The sequence below is a fragment of the Triplophysa dalaica genome, chromosome 6, assembly GCF_015846415.1.
Source record: "Triplophysa dalaica isolate WHDGS20190420 chromosome 6, ASM1584641v1, whole genome shotgun sequence".
In the NCBI taxonomy this organism is placed as follows: Eukaryota; Metazoa; Chordata; class Actinopteri; order Cypriniformes; family Nemacheilidae; genus Triplophysa; species Triplophysa dalaica.
This window is the reverse complement of record NC_079547.1, coordinates 16,581,902-16,596,494: the sequence shown is the minus strand read 5'-3', so window position 1 is coordinate 16,596,494 and position 14,593 is coordinate 16,581,902. Positions and strand designations below refer to the sequence as shown.

At 37.6% G+C, this 14,593-nt stretch overlaps 1 protein-coding gene across 8 annotated transcripts in view; it reads left to right on the top strand.

The window, feature by feature from the left end:
• The window catches only part of lrp8 (low density lipoprotein receptor-related protein 8, apolipoprotein e receptor), a 141,348-nt gene that overhangs the window by 93,350 nt on the left and 33,405 nt on the right, over positions 1 to 14,593 (top strand). For all 8 annotated transcript variants that reach the window (XM_056750052.1, XM_056750049.1, XM_056750045.1 and 5 more), the window contains exons 5-9: positions 2,001 to 2,384; positions 6,643 to 6,768; positions 7,082 to 7,204; positions 8,461 to 8,580; positions 9,065 to 9,190. In XM_056750052.1, the coding sequence (XP_056606030.1) occupies positions 2,001 to 2,384; positions 6,643 to 6,768; positions 7,082 to 7,204; positions 8,461 to 8,580; positions 9,065 to 9,190 (879 nt within the window). The remainder of the gene's footprint in view (positions 1 to 2,000; positions 2,385 to 6,642; positions 6,769 to 7,081; positions 7,205 to 8,460; positions 8,581 to 9,064; positions 9,191 to 14,593) is intronic.

Below are 14,593 nucleotides of genomic sequence, written 5' to 3'. Positions count from 1 at the left end.
AACATGATCTTTACTTAATATCTAATGAATTTTGGCATAAAAGAAAAATCTATCAATTTGACCCATACGATTTTTTTTGTCTTTTAATAAAAATGTTTCCGTGTTACTTAAGACTGGTTTGGTAATCCAGGGTCACATAAGTGAGTTTAAATATTCCAGCAAACTCTTAAGTATGAGCAATACTAGCAGTGATCCATGCTGTAGTTTAGTGTTTGGTAGATTTAGTAAATTAAATGATTTGATGTCAGTGCATCTATTCTGAAAGTCTTCTGAATTTGATTGCAGTTGAAATTTGACTGGACTTTCTGTGTGAACTGGCAAATATTATATAGTTTCTACCTATTTGTGTTTGGTTGAACTTTGAGAGCATGTTGTTTTAGGCCCTACATCACAGGGTAAGACCCTTTTCATATCCAGCGTTGCTCCTTCTGTCCCTCAAGAGAAGAGCAGCATCAGCCAATCCAATATCCCCCCGCTTAAAGCAAACATGACCCACCTTCCTGTGGAAGTGTACACACCAGCAAGATTAAATATTGTGCCTCATCTATTATAAAAATGCAACATTTCATGCCGGACGTAACCTTATGTGTGTATATAATGATATGTATTAGATGATGACTTATCAACCTTCAAATTTGTCCGAAGATAACAAGCCTGTTTCCAGTCTGATAATGTTATTCCACTCTTTCTCCTTGGCCATTGGAGGAGCTTTAGGTGGCAGACAGTAGGTTTCTTCCCTAATGGCCCTTATCAATTTGTTTATATTAGCCACTTAAAGGTTTGTTGGCTAATCAGCTTTGGAAAAAATACAATTAGCAACACATCTTATGGGCCATTATTGTAACTGATGTCAAAAGCACTGAGCGTGGGTGGCAGAAATATGAAATGGAAATGAGCCAAAGTGCACTGAGCAACAAGAGTGACCTTTTCTGTGAACGGCACAAGTAGCATTGATTTCAAATCGGGCAATACAGTTTTGATAATGCCACCTTTTTCATTGTTAAAATGCATTATGGGGCCCAGTTTGTGTATTGAAGTACCAAACGGATAATTTATAATCCGCTCAAAACTTGTTCGCACCCGATTGGGGACACGTAAACCATTGCAAATCCTTTTACAGATCTAGGAAAGTAACACTCAATCGCGGTGTAGCTGTTAGGGATGGTTATTTCAGTAGGGTGGGTGACCCCATTAAAGAGCGGACAGGCGGTTACTACAGTACTGTTAAGGCTGTTTAGTGTCTGCAGCCAATGTGGGCCTGAGCGTGACCCTCCGGTCACCCGCAGCACGGCTGAATCATTGAGGCTGGATTAGCAAAGTATAGCCCAGAGCTCATTCTAAGTTTGCCATAAACCTTCAATGATTGCTTTTATTCGGTCAGTTTGCTGTAATGTTACCTCATTGGTTTGGTGATCTGGCAGTGTTTAGCAAAATATCAACATTTTTAGTCTCTTAAAGAACCAATGTACCAGAAGTTGCGATCATGTTTAGTTTTGTATTCTGAAGCATTTCCGAGGAAAACAGAATTTCGAATGAGAAAAAAAGTTTTTGTTTTTTCCCTTGCGATTTGATTAGATATATAAAAACAGCCAGTTGCATTTTGAAATGGAACTAGGAGCAGACTGACAGTTGAAGGGGAGGAGTTAACGGATGCTCCACCCTAGTTCTTTAAAGGCGCGGTGTTTGATAACACTTGTTTAGACAAAGTTGTAATAATTTGTGGATGGAGCCCTGAAAAAAGTATTTTAAAAATTAGTCATCCACTAATCTGAATATTGTGGGGGAGTATCTCATCATGAATGCATAACTGTATACTCATATGCATTGCATTTTTATTTTCCTCAACACATTTTAAAAGGGAGGACAATCAGCTGAACTTTAGCACTATAACTTTAGGTTTTCTAGTATATGTTAAAAACCCCTGTCATAAAACTTTTGCAATTTTAATGTTACGAAATGTAAGAATAGATTTGAATAAACTCTTCTCTTCCTCTCTCCAGATGCCAAAGCCTGCCATGGGAAAGAGTTCCATTGTCGCAACGGTATGTGCGTGGCTCCCACATTCGTCTGTGACGGGGACAACGATTGTGGTGATGGCAGTGACGAGGAGATGTGCACTGCAGCCACCGCAAGTACCTGCGGCCCGCATGAGTTTCGTTGTAACGACTCTGAGTGCATCCCAGCGCTGTGGAGCTGCGACGGGGACCCCGACTGCAAAGATAAATCAGACGAATCCATGGAGCGCTGCAGCCGCAAGACGGAACCTCAGAAGCCCCAATGCCCCGCCGGGGAGTTTAAATGCAGGAGCGGAGAATGCATTCACCTGAACTGGAAATGCGACGGAGATGCAGACTGCAAGGACAAGTCAGATGAGGCTAACTGTCGTAAGTATACAAGAATGCATTTGATCTCTGTTGTCAATCTCAAGGGTGTTACCTAAAGTATTTATGAGAAGGGTGCAGCGTTCGTTAATTCATTTAGCAATGTTAACTAATACAACCTTATTACATTAATTAATGTAAAATGAATTAGGAAAAATTTTGCACGCACATACTGTGACGCCACTGGAACTCTTTCACTGGGCAGGCTTTTGCATCCATAGAGAACCGAATAGTGGGAGTTATTCAAATAAATGGATTTTAATTCAAAGGCATCTGGACGTGGAAAATACTGGACATTTAAATACATTTTTTTCATAATTGTTTTAAAATTTTGTGTAAAAACACCTTTTTACATTACTCCTAAATGAACCTCTCTTTATCTTGAGTGTAATGAAAGAAATGTAAAGTTGCCCCTGATTTCCTGTGACATATGAAAAATCTCCATTATTGTATGTTTCTTTTAGTTCTCTCAAAATAAATGTATTCAGTTTTGCAGGTGTTATGCATAATGTTATTAAAGGTCAGCGTATTCATTTTGCTTAAAGTGATACAGCACAAAGAACTCTAAATCCTCTTAATTTGCAGCGGTTTTAGAAAGGGCACTTTAATAACTCTAATTTCAGGCGCCAAATGATACTAAATAAATAAACTATTGAAGCTGATGGCCTAAAGGCAAAACAATCATTTACAAAATGAAAAGAATGCTTTTATATAATAGCATTTTAGAATGACTAGAATTAATGAGATTTCCATCGATTTTTAAATATATTAAAATGTGATTCTTGGAATCAGTCAGTGTGAATGCAAGGAAATGAAAGATTTCAAAGATTTGTGCTTTCACGGGGTTTAAGGAAATGAGCATGTGTTTGTTTGAGCAAATATAATCCTCAACACACTAAACCTGCTGCTAAAACAGCTTTGTTTTCGTGTGGATTGTAAATGCAAGGCATGTGCACAGATGTGTACAGTTTGTTCCAGCCTGATTGTGTCTGTGGAGATAAAGATGCTTTTTCCATGGGTGTTCTAGTAACCAGCCGGTCGCCAAGTGTCTTAATGGTTGCTAGGCAACATGTGTGTTTTGGGGTTTGACAGGGCACACTTGAGTGTGTGCATGCGTGTATGGGGGAAAGGTCTGTGGGGTCTTCAGGATTGTGCGATCCCACCCAACATTTGTTTTGGTTCAGCTTGAACAAATTCATTTAACTCAAGAATATTCATTAATTTCATTTAGAGCAATGCATCTGTGGCCTTGCATTAGTGACTTATCTTCACTCACAATTTTGGTAATATTGCATTGGTGTCAATCAGCTTTTTAAATAGCCAGGAATAGCAATTTAGGAAAAATCTAATAGAAATTGCATATTGCAAATAATTAAATTGTTATTTATATTCCCAGATGATGATTTGCTAGAAATATAGTTAAATAGCATAACTGTAAGGTGAACTTTAGATAATTCCTTTAATATGAAGTTCAACTGATATTAAACGTGTTGTAGTATGGTTGATCGCCATAAGATCTATCTGTTTTATACTGTGTGTGTTGTAGTCACTGTTGTTTGCATGCCCATGGGAGACAGCGTGTGCGTGTGTTTCATGGTCTTTGTCCACCTCATCTATGATACTAAAACCCCATTCACACAGACCATTGATCCCAGAAAATTGCCTTAAAATTGCCAGACATAAACAGGATCAGTCCCGGAAAGCGTCCTGTGTGAACAAAAGGCAGAAACAATGCCGTAAAAGCAGTGTAGTGATGACACACATCTATAATGAATCGTAAATAATTTGGCAATTAAAACATTATATAAAATATAGTTAGGCAAGGAATTTTTGTTTGTTAAAACCAAAAATTAGGCCTACTGTTTGTCTTAATCTAAATCATGGATGAATGCAAGACTCCCAACATTCACCCTAACATTTATGTGCTTGTTTTTCTCAACAAAACATGTACACAATATAAACATGATGATAATGTACCGACGTAAGTGTTTATTTATGCTTTATATAGCATTATGTGCAATATGCTTCAGGCCCTATTAACAGGTTTTTCATTCGATCTGCGTGAGTTAATTCCGAAATGGTTTCATTATCTTAAAAAAAACTTTTCCCAAACTTTGTCTTAAAAAAACGATACAATTATTTTTAAACTCACATTTTTATATTTTTATATTATTATACAGTGCCTTCTGTATGGCAGTTAGGCTATGCTGCAAAAAATACTGGCTTATTTTTACTTTGCAGCATTCCGTTATATTTTTTCATTAAGGCTGTGTAGCTTTGCACCGAACAAGCCACAATTTGCTTTTATCCGTTTTTATATGATATTTTATATTTAGCTCAATCTTGTTGTGCTTAGGTCTACTTTGCGTTCTTTTGCCTCATTCCTTTTCATTGTTCTGCATTTACGAATAAAAAATGAATAAAAAGTTTGTTTTAAAATTGACATCTTTGTCATTTGCAAGAGGCAACAATATATTCTACATGATAGGCTTGTGCAAATAATAAAAAATTAATTGTCAATATTGGCTTCAACAAGATAACGATTATTGTGACCCATTCCATTCATAGCTGTAAGCTATGTTAATTCTTAACATATATATTTTTTCAGTTTAACTCAATTTAAAAGACAAGTTTTATAATTGTTTCTGTTGTTTCCAATCGTGTTAAATGATCGTGATCTCAATATCGGCCAAAATAATTGTGATTATGATTTTTGTCATAATCGAGCAGCCCTACTACAGAATAATAACCGAAAAAGAGAGATTATTTAGGCCTATTTGGTACTAAATAAAGGAAGGCAGTAAAATAACAAATATTATAATATAGGAAATATTTGATCAACCCTAATTACACGACAAAAAAATAATTGATACATAACATTACACTGCAGTAAATTATGTCACATGTCTTTACGGGATCTTCACGAGATGTGTGTGAACGCATGCACAGACTGGCAGTGTGAATGAACAAATTCTAACGGATCCTGGGACATTTTCTGTGTAGTTTCTAGGATCTCTGTGTGAAAAGGGCTTAAATGGTTTGTGTGTGTGTGTGTTCCCGTTTGCTGTATTTCTTAGCAAACAGAGGCGAGAGAGGTGGTTTGAGATAACTTGCTGTGCTGAAATTGATCGTAATGGATGTTCTCCCTCTGTGGCTACTCTAAAGTACACCGTATGAAAGATTAAAGGGATTTAAAAAGATGAATGTGAATAATTAAAATCCTCTCGTTGCGGAGCAGTACTTTTTGCAGTGTTTTGCCTTAGCGTAAGTGACTGATTGTTTTAAGTGTTTTAAAGACCTTTTCCAAGAAGCACATGAAAATACTGTAAGTAATAAAGGTTATAAATAAAGTCTGATTACCTTGGGATCTTATAACAAATAGAGAAAGAACAGTGTCATTTAATAACCAAAGCTTTTAGTATGCATATACCGAACCATTAACCAGGGGCGGTTCTAAGGTAAGTGGATATCCGGGGCTTACCCCAGAGACCTCCACATATGTCTTTGAATACAGTGGCGTAGCAAGTCAGGTCCTGGCCCATATGCAAACTTTTAACCAGGCACCTCCGTCTGTTCGCGACTGTGGTGTGCATAACTGGACGTCGTTTGTTTACTCAGGTTTGTTATTTCAATATTACTGCACGTCAAACGCGCTTAAATAGCCTTGTGGTTAGTGCATTGACATATAGTGCCACTGCACTTACAAAACACTGCGTTACACAGCAAATATCACAACAAAAATAACATTTCTTGGTTCTAACAAACAGAAAACACAATTTTACTCGCATACTGATCCAAATCAGTACAACATCCTCAGGGGAAATTTTAGGTCCTGACTTGTATCCTTCTTTTTATTCTTAAAATCCACGGACCCTTTATTTTATCTCATAAATAAGACATCACTCTTTGTACCGTCTTTCTAATGCCCGCTTGATCTCTTAATTGCATCAACATGATAAGACACGCTGTCTCAATTGACGACATCTTTTTGTACTGTGGTGGCAACCATCGTGTTTCGAAAGAAAGGGGAGGGCGGAGGACTGAGAGATTGCTTCCAATTCTCAAACTCACCAATAGTGGCCGCTATTAATCTCACTCTAAACCTTTAAAGCTGTTAAGATATTTTCACTGAAATACAAAACAAAAACACATATAAGGAAAGTTATTTTTTTGAGGTCTACACGTTTAGCATTTTGTGTGTTCACTGTATTTGAACCAATGATCTTGACATTACTAACACGTGTGTATCTGTCTCATCCAGCTTTGCTGACCTGCCGTCCAGATGAATTCCAGTGCGGCGACGGCTCCTGCATTCACGGCACTAAACAGTGCAACAGAGTACACGACTGTCCAGATTTCAGTGATGAGGCTGGATGCATCAACAAAAGTAACTTCACACTTTTCGCCCCTTCATCTCTCTTTGGATGAACCGCTTTATCTCTGCCGACAGCATTTAAAGTGAAATAGGGAGAGATGAAAGACTAGATCCAATCGTGCTTTCATTGACTTAAAAGTCCAAATAGATGTACTTTTGTATGTTTGCAGTTAACATAATTTACATTTGTGAATCTGGCAGATGCTTTGTATTCATAGCGACTTAAAATACAGTCAATCTGTACGTTTTAGTTTTATGTGAGTTCTCTTTATGTGGTATTGAATGGTCATAATTCATGAAAGCTTCTTCATTGTGTCCCTCACAGCCACAAAATGCGAAGGTCCACTGAAATTCCTGTGTAAAAGCGGCGAGTGTATTGCAAGCAGTAAGGTGTGTGACAATATCAAGGATTGCAAGGACTGGTCCGACGAGCCCATGAAGGACTGCGGTGAGCATCTTTACACAAATGCAGTCATTACATTCTATTCTGCTTTCAACAGCACTGTCATCAAAATGAGTTTCTTGCAGTCACATTCACATATGGACACGTGTATTGATATCCAGGCACTGAAGCTTATAGTCTGCGTAGGATTTTTAGGGGCTTGATCAAGGTCGACTCACAGAGCGCTTCTTATGATCAAAGTTTGAGTCTTCTCATAAAGGAACGTCCGCAGCGTACAGGACCTATCCGATTTTTCTTCTCCGGTTATGTTTATGTTTGTATCAATTTTTAAAGACATAATCCCACAGCGGCTCTTGGTGTTCATTCCTCCACTCAGCAGATAAGATTAGAGCGGGGACCTGATGCACAGAGGCCACCGCTGAGCCCAGTGCACACTGGACCGCCTCCAAATGGGCCACCACAGCTACGCATGCTAAATCACTAGGACTGATGCCAAGGATTAGTCTTCTATCGTCACTTGAACTTCCTTTATGTATATGTTAATATTGCCCGGAGAAAAAATGATGAGTCTCAAAGGATCTGTGTGGATGTATGCTGTGGGTGTTTTTTTGTGACTCATTTATAGGGTTGTGCAAATTTGCAATTCTGTATCCTGTCTTTTATCACAATAGAAATGAATTTGTTTTCAAGTCATTAGGATATAACCTTGCTCGCTATTTCTCTTCCTGCAACTTTTCCTCTTTTGCTCTGCATTTTTTTTCTATTTTTGTGGTGTCTCTGTCTTTCTCTGTCAGCTGTTCCTCGGCATTAGCATCACCTTTTCTCCTTTCCTCTTTGTGTCTGTTTTTGTTGTCGTGTTGTGCATCCATGCAAAGACTCAATGTCGTCGCCACACAAACTTACACTTTAATGCATTCAATTAAAGTTCCTAGATTTCTAAGCTTTAAATTGCCCTTCCGTAGTCAATACGCTGTATGATTATGAAATTAAATAAGAAATGCGTTACTGTGAAATACACTTATAGACCCGTATCACAAAAGAAGAGGAAGTTGTTTTTTGTAGAGATGCAATAAAAGTGTGATGTCTGTGTAAATCTCTGAAAGTATATCTATCAGAAAGATTGCATAAGCTTCATCACTTTCTCATAAACTCTTGGCACAAACCTGATACTCAACTGAGAAAATGAGTAGAAACGGCTTCACTGTCAACTGCTGTCAGGTTGCCATGGGCACTTACCATCCAATTACCGTGCAGCACGCTGACCCTTGACACCGGGCTTCCCTGTTTTTTTTCTGTCGTAGGTCTGAATGAATGTGCCAATAACAATGGCGGCTGCTCTCACATATGTAGGGACCGGAAGATCGGCTATGAGTGTGAATGCCCCTCGGGATACAAGCTACTGGACAAGAAGACCTGTGGAGGTAAAGTGTTCTTCAGAAGTTGTAGGCCTTTTAGTACAATGAAAGTCTTTGTGATATCAACACAAGAGGTTTGGGGCTTTTTAGTCATGCGTGTTGGCTTTAAGGCCGTCTTTATGCTAGTGTACAAAAAAAGATGGTCTTGCTTTAAGAAAACACAACTTTTGTCTTTTCGTACAGTATGTCTCAACCAAATGTTTCGAATAAAATACACAACAAAGAAAAATTGCTTGTCAAACAAATTCATGGAATCTTAAATATTATTTCAGATATCAGTATCTTATTGCTATGGGACCACATGTTAAACACATTCTCCGAGGAGAATACCTCTGTACCTACCATTCTATTATTTGTTTACTGCAACAACATCTTGAAATTAATATTGAGAACTCCCCGGTGGTGTTTGGAAGAATCATTTATATTGTCTACAAAAGGTCTCTGTGTATCTATGCCTTGTCGCTAATGCTTTTATGATGGCTTTCTGCAGACATAGACGAATGTGAAAATCCTGATGCCTGCAGTCAAAAATGCATCAACCTCAAAGGCGACTACAAATGTGAATGTTACGAGGGCTATGAGATGGACCCGGGTACCAAGACTTGCAAAGCAGTGGGTAAGACATTCCTTACTATCCAGGATTGCTTAGCAACATTGGTTCCTTCAAAAGGGTAATTTTTTTCTCACACCGACTGATGGCGGTGGTCATTGTTGAAGTTTTAAAGTTCTTTTACAGTGATATTCGGTTTTGTATTGCAGAGTAATACTAATAATAAACTGTATATTCTACGTGTTTTTAGCTGTAAAAGGAAAAAAGCACAGATAATTTGTTGAAGGCGAGTCGCTAAGGTGAAATGAATCAAAATTCATTTGATTCGCTCACATTCCTCGTGTGAGACAAAAATAAGCGTGAAACTGTTGCACTTGCATTGAGGTTTATTTTGCTCACGTCTATTGCTTCGGAAAACAAAGGAACTGTTGTTCTTACATCGCAAACTTACAATGTACATCATCAATTTAGCTCTTTTAAGTAGGCTACCGTTAGAAAAAAAAACATTTATTTTTAAAGTCTGTGAATTAAAAATAAATCAAACCTTCTGAGTCGCCATGACAAGAACTCTTCCCATCACTCAGTGGAGGACAGAATTATTATGACATATGCTGTGAATCTGTCAAGTGAAGGATAAAGGTCTGTAACGTTTGTTTGCTTTATAAAAAGGATGAGCTTTGTGTGGGGGTTTTGAATTGGAATCGTAAGGGGTTTTGTGTATGGAGGACCAGGAGAGTCTTGTGTAAAGTAATAAAGCATTTCATTGTTTAATAACTAATTCTTCAATAAAAATAGGCTTTAATCTATTTGTTGTTAACTTCATTTTTTAATTCAATATAAATAGGCGAAATGATAAAGTCATGTATTATATATTGTTTTAATGGGCAATAAAAAGCGTGATTGTAAAAATAATGAATAAATTAAATATTAAACCATCAATAAATACTTCAAATTAAAAAGGGACTTTTAAAAATCAACATAAAACACGAAATAAATGCATCATTTTAAAGAACATTAATGAATTCCTTTATAAACAGTGGAATTTCAAAATCTAAGAGGAATAAATAATTGGATTTACAAATTAAACTAGAAATAAAAGTTTGAATCAGTCATATAAAAGACTATTTATTTTACCAATTGAATTTCCATTTCCCCGCTGTCTTTCCTTTTCCGATTTGCTATTCGATTAGCTTAGTCATTTAGCTTTTCCTTTTAGCTTCTCTATTTACCATTTCCCTGACACTCTGGGGCCTTGCATTGCTAAAACGAGGTTAAACAATGCAAATTAGCTATGGAGAGGGACATGTTACAAGCTCTCTGATTGGCTAGTTCCTTTTATGTCATGTTCTGAGGTATGTCAGATGAGCAATGCAGAAGAGAGGATAGTCTGTTGTTACCTACACGTGTACCCAGCGCGTTATCAGCGCCTGCTTATTCTCTAACACAAATCATAGAAAATGAAATTTATTATTAGAACAGGTTAGAACATTCATGCTGCACGTGGAAGCAGCAGTGCTGCGGTCATTTTGGCGCTGAGTCTATTTATGATGTGATGCTTACGCGCAGTTAACATGACATAAGTTACGGTGTTTATGGCCAAAATGCTTATAGATTCACGCGAAATGTAACAGTTTTACCATTAAAGCATGGAACTGATGCAAGCTGTGTTTTAATCCGCCAATATTGACTTTATTATGAAACCGCAAACACACACCATGGTGTGTATTATGTATGCATATAGTAGATGCTACTGTGTATTGTCTATTAGGACAGGACTAATTAGTGACCCTCGAACATTTTTTCCAAGAGCAGCGCACCACATCGCGTTCTGGTTCCCACCGTCTGCTCATGACCAGTGGCCCTTGCTCAGGGAAGCAACTGCATCATGATGTCAATCGAAACAAGGCAAATCCTTGTATCAATGTATCAAAATCAGTTGTAATATCTATATAATCCGGAAAAACTTTAATTCGTGTGTTTTAAACATGTTCCGAGCAGACTGTTCTAGTGGTACAAGCAGTAAACAACAAAAAGGTCTTCTTCTACTCGAATGATTTCGTAATCAAGTTGTTTAATCCAGATGCGCGGCCAGCGCATTTAAACATAGAGAAGTATATAAGTATATACTTCGGCAAGTAGAGAAAGCGACGCATCCTGCATTTCCCACGAGTTTAAGACGTTAATGGCCCTTAAAAACCCAAGCATTTTTTCCAAAAAATGGTGGGGTTATACATATCATATATACATTTACACGTACGTCCCACATATCCCACCCAGAAAATACGACTATGCTCATTTGACATACCTCAACACACAACATACAGTACGTTACATGGACATGTTAGTAAAACCCATGACGAGGATTTGCTCAGCAGAAGGGAATTATTGACAGCGTGATGCAATCATATCCCCTCCAACATAAAACACATCGCATGCTGTGTATATTCCGTTTTATTTGTTTCTCTGAATTGAGATGGATAGTTAGCTTAGAATCGTTTCCCCTCACTCACAGTGTGAGTCTTATACAATAACATAAGCAGTGAACATGATGTGTACATTTAGTGGTGGTTTTCTGAAGATAACAATGAAAGACAAGGATTTGCTTAGTTTGGATTGACAGCATGATGCAGTTGCTTCCCTCAGCACCGGTGGGCAACCGCTCCTGAGCAGACCGGGGGAACCAGAATGCGAGGGGGTGTGTGGTGCTCTTGGAAAAAAATTCAAGGGTCAATTATTAGTCCTGTCCTCATAGACAATACACAGTAGCATCTACTATATGCATACATAATACACACCATGGTGTGTGTTTGCGGTTTCATAATAAAGTCAATATTGGCGGATTAAAACACAACTGACATCCGTTACATGCTTTCATGGTAAAACTGTTACATTTCAAGTGAATCTATAAGCATTTTGGCCATAAGCACCGTAACTTATGTCACGTTAACTGTGCGTAAGGATTGCATCATAAATAGACTCTACGCCAAGATGACCATTGATACCATTGCTCACTGCTGCTTCCACGTGCAGCATGAATGTTCTAACCTGTTCTAATAATAAATTTCATTTTCTATGATTTGTGTTAGAGAATAAGCAGGCGCTGATAACGCGCTGGGCACACGTGTAGGTAACAACAGACTATCCTCTCTTCTGCATTGCTCATCTGACATACCTCAGAACATGACATAAAAGAAACTAGCCAATCAGAGAGCTTGTTTAACCTCGTTTTAGCAATGCAAGGCCCCAGAGTGTCAGGGAAATGGTAAATAGAGAAGCTAAAAGGAAAAGCTAAATGACTAAGCTAATCGAATAGCAAATCGGAAAAGGAAAGACAGCGGGGAAATGGAAATTCAATTGGTAAAAGAAATAGTCTTTTATATGACTGATTCAAACTTTTATTTCTAGTTTAATTTGTAAATCCAATTATTTATTCCTCTTTTTAAATCGCATTTTCAAATAGATTTTGAAAGTCCACTGTTTATAAAAGAATTCATTAATGTTCTTTAAAATGATACATTTATTTCGTGTTTTATGTTGATTTTTAAAAGTCCCTTTTTATTTGAAGTATTTATTGATGGATTAATATTTCATTTATTAATTATTTTTACAATCACGCTTTTTATTGCCCATTAAAACAATATATAATAAATGACTTTATCATTTCGTCTATTTATATTTGAATTAAAAAATGAAGTTAAAAACAAATGAATGAATGCCTATTTTTATTGAAGAATTAGTTATTAAACAATGAAATGCTTTATTACTGTACACAAGACTCTCCTGGTCCTCCATATTTGTGAACCTAATGAAGCTCATCTTTTTGCATGACTTTATTGCCCTTCATTTGCCTGACCAGCCTCTGTAAAACTTCAGTACGTTTCAAGTGCTCCAGATAGGATGCACGACAGCTGGAGGAACTGCTGTCATTAAGTGCAAGGTGTAAAGCTGGCCAACAAAAACCTTTCCCTGGGGCCAAACAGTGCATTGAAAACAGCAAAGTGATTTCTCACTGTTGCTTTCTGCTGTTATTGCATTTAGTACACTTACATCAGTATTGGTCTGTGGTCTTAAATAAGTATCGGTCTACAATTATTAAGTAAAGAACGTGAATAAAAGAAACACACTTATAAAATGAATTAAATGAGTTTAATGTGAGAGCGCATAAACTGTGTGTAAATATGTATCTGTAATGTTTTGCTCTTTTCTAGTCACGGTTGTTTTGAATGGTGAATTTCAACTACGAATAGATGGTTGGCATTTTTCAGCCTCACTTCTATAAATTCTCTTTTGAAGCGGAATGTTTTTAACAACACTTTCTTCATATTTCCACCCCTTTTGGTATGCTCGGAAAACCTATTAAATCGTTTTAATAGCTTGACGCATTTGCCACAGGTATATCTTTCAAAATGCAAAATAAATAACTGGTCTTTTTTCCCCGAGCCCCTTTCATAAGCATATCAGGCTGAGCCACATTACAGATAAGGTTGTGGAGGTGTTTTTGTGTGCGGTGTGCCCAGACTTTAGTTTTCTGGGCATGAAAGCCGTTTTTCAAGCGTAATGGTAACCGCAAATATGACCTTTGGGTGCCAGTACGAGATATAATGACTTGTGATATGAATATAGAGGACAGAGAACGTACGTTCACCCTGTTAGTAAACCGGCCCGGCATGGGCAGAGCAATTTCACTCACATTCTGGTTTGTATTCTTTAAACAGCTGCCAAAAGCAACAAAAGAGACAATGTCTTTTTATATGTGACATTGACTGGATGATAAGCCTCCCTGAGGCGGCATACAAGATCTGGATTTTATGTTCCGCTACCTCTTGGTAATGAACATAATTGTTTTGTTTAGATTTGACGACACAAATAATGCAAATCAAAGACCTAGATTCAATTTACGATATACTGAGTTTATTGACATTAGATTTATACATTTTCCATGGCAACAGGTGGTCTCACTTTTTTTTCCATGAATGAACATTTATTTTAAATGCTGCCATGTTTTATATGATGTTCAGCTGAAATTATATTTAAAAATCAATAGTCAAACGTTTTGAGAACTCCATATATAGCAGGATGGGTGTCATACACTTCCAGCTCTGAGATAGGCCTGTCACATACTCTCATTAGAGCATGAGGTCACTCTGGCCTGATGTACTGTATGTAGCTGAGACAGCTGTAAGCGAATCCGAGCCGTGTAATTCAGCCTTAATGAAAACTCAGGAGAGAGTGACATGACAGAGGGGCTTATGGGAAATGACTTGCACAGGGTTGTCTGTCTCTTCCTTTTTGTATTGTTACTCATAAGTCAAGATCTCACACACGAACCCGTCATTTGATCGTCTTTCTGCCTTTGCTCCGACCTGTTTTTCCCCTCGCATCACTTCCTTTCTGTGAGTCCGTGGATAGAAACTGATGAAACTGTTTCACGCTGTCTCCGCTCCGCACGCTGGGTGTCAGCCAGGTAAG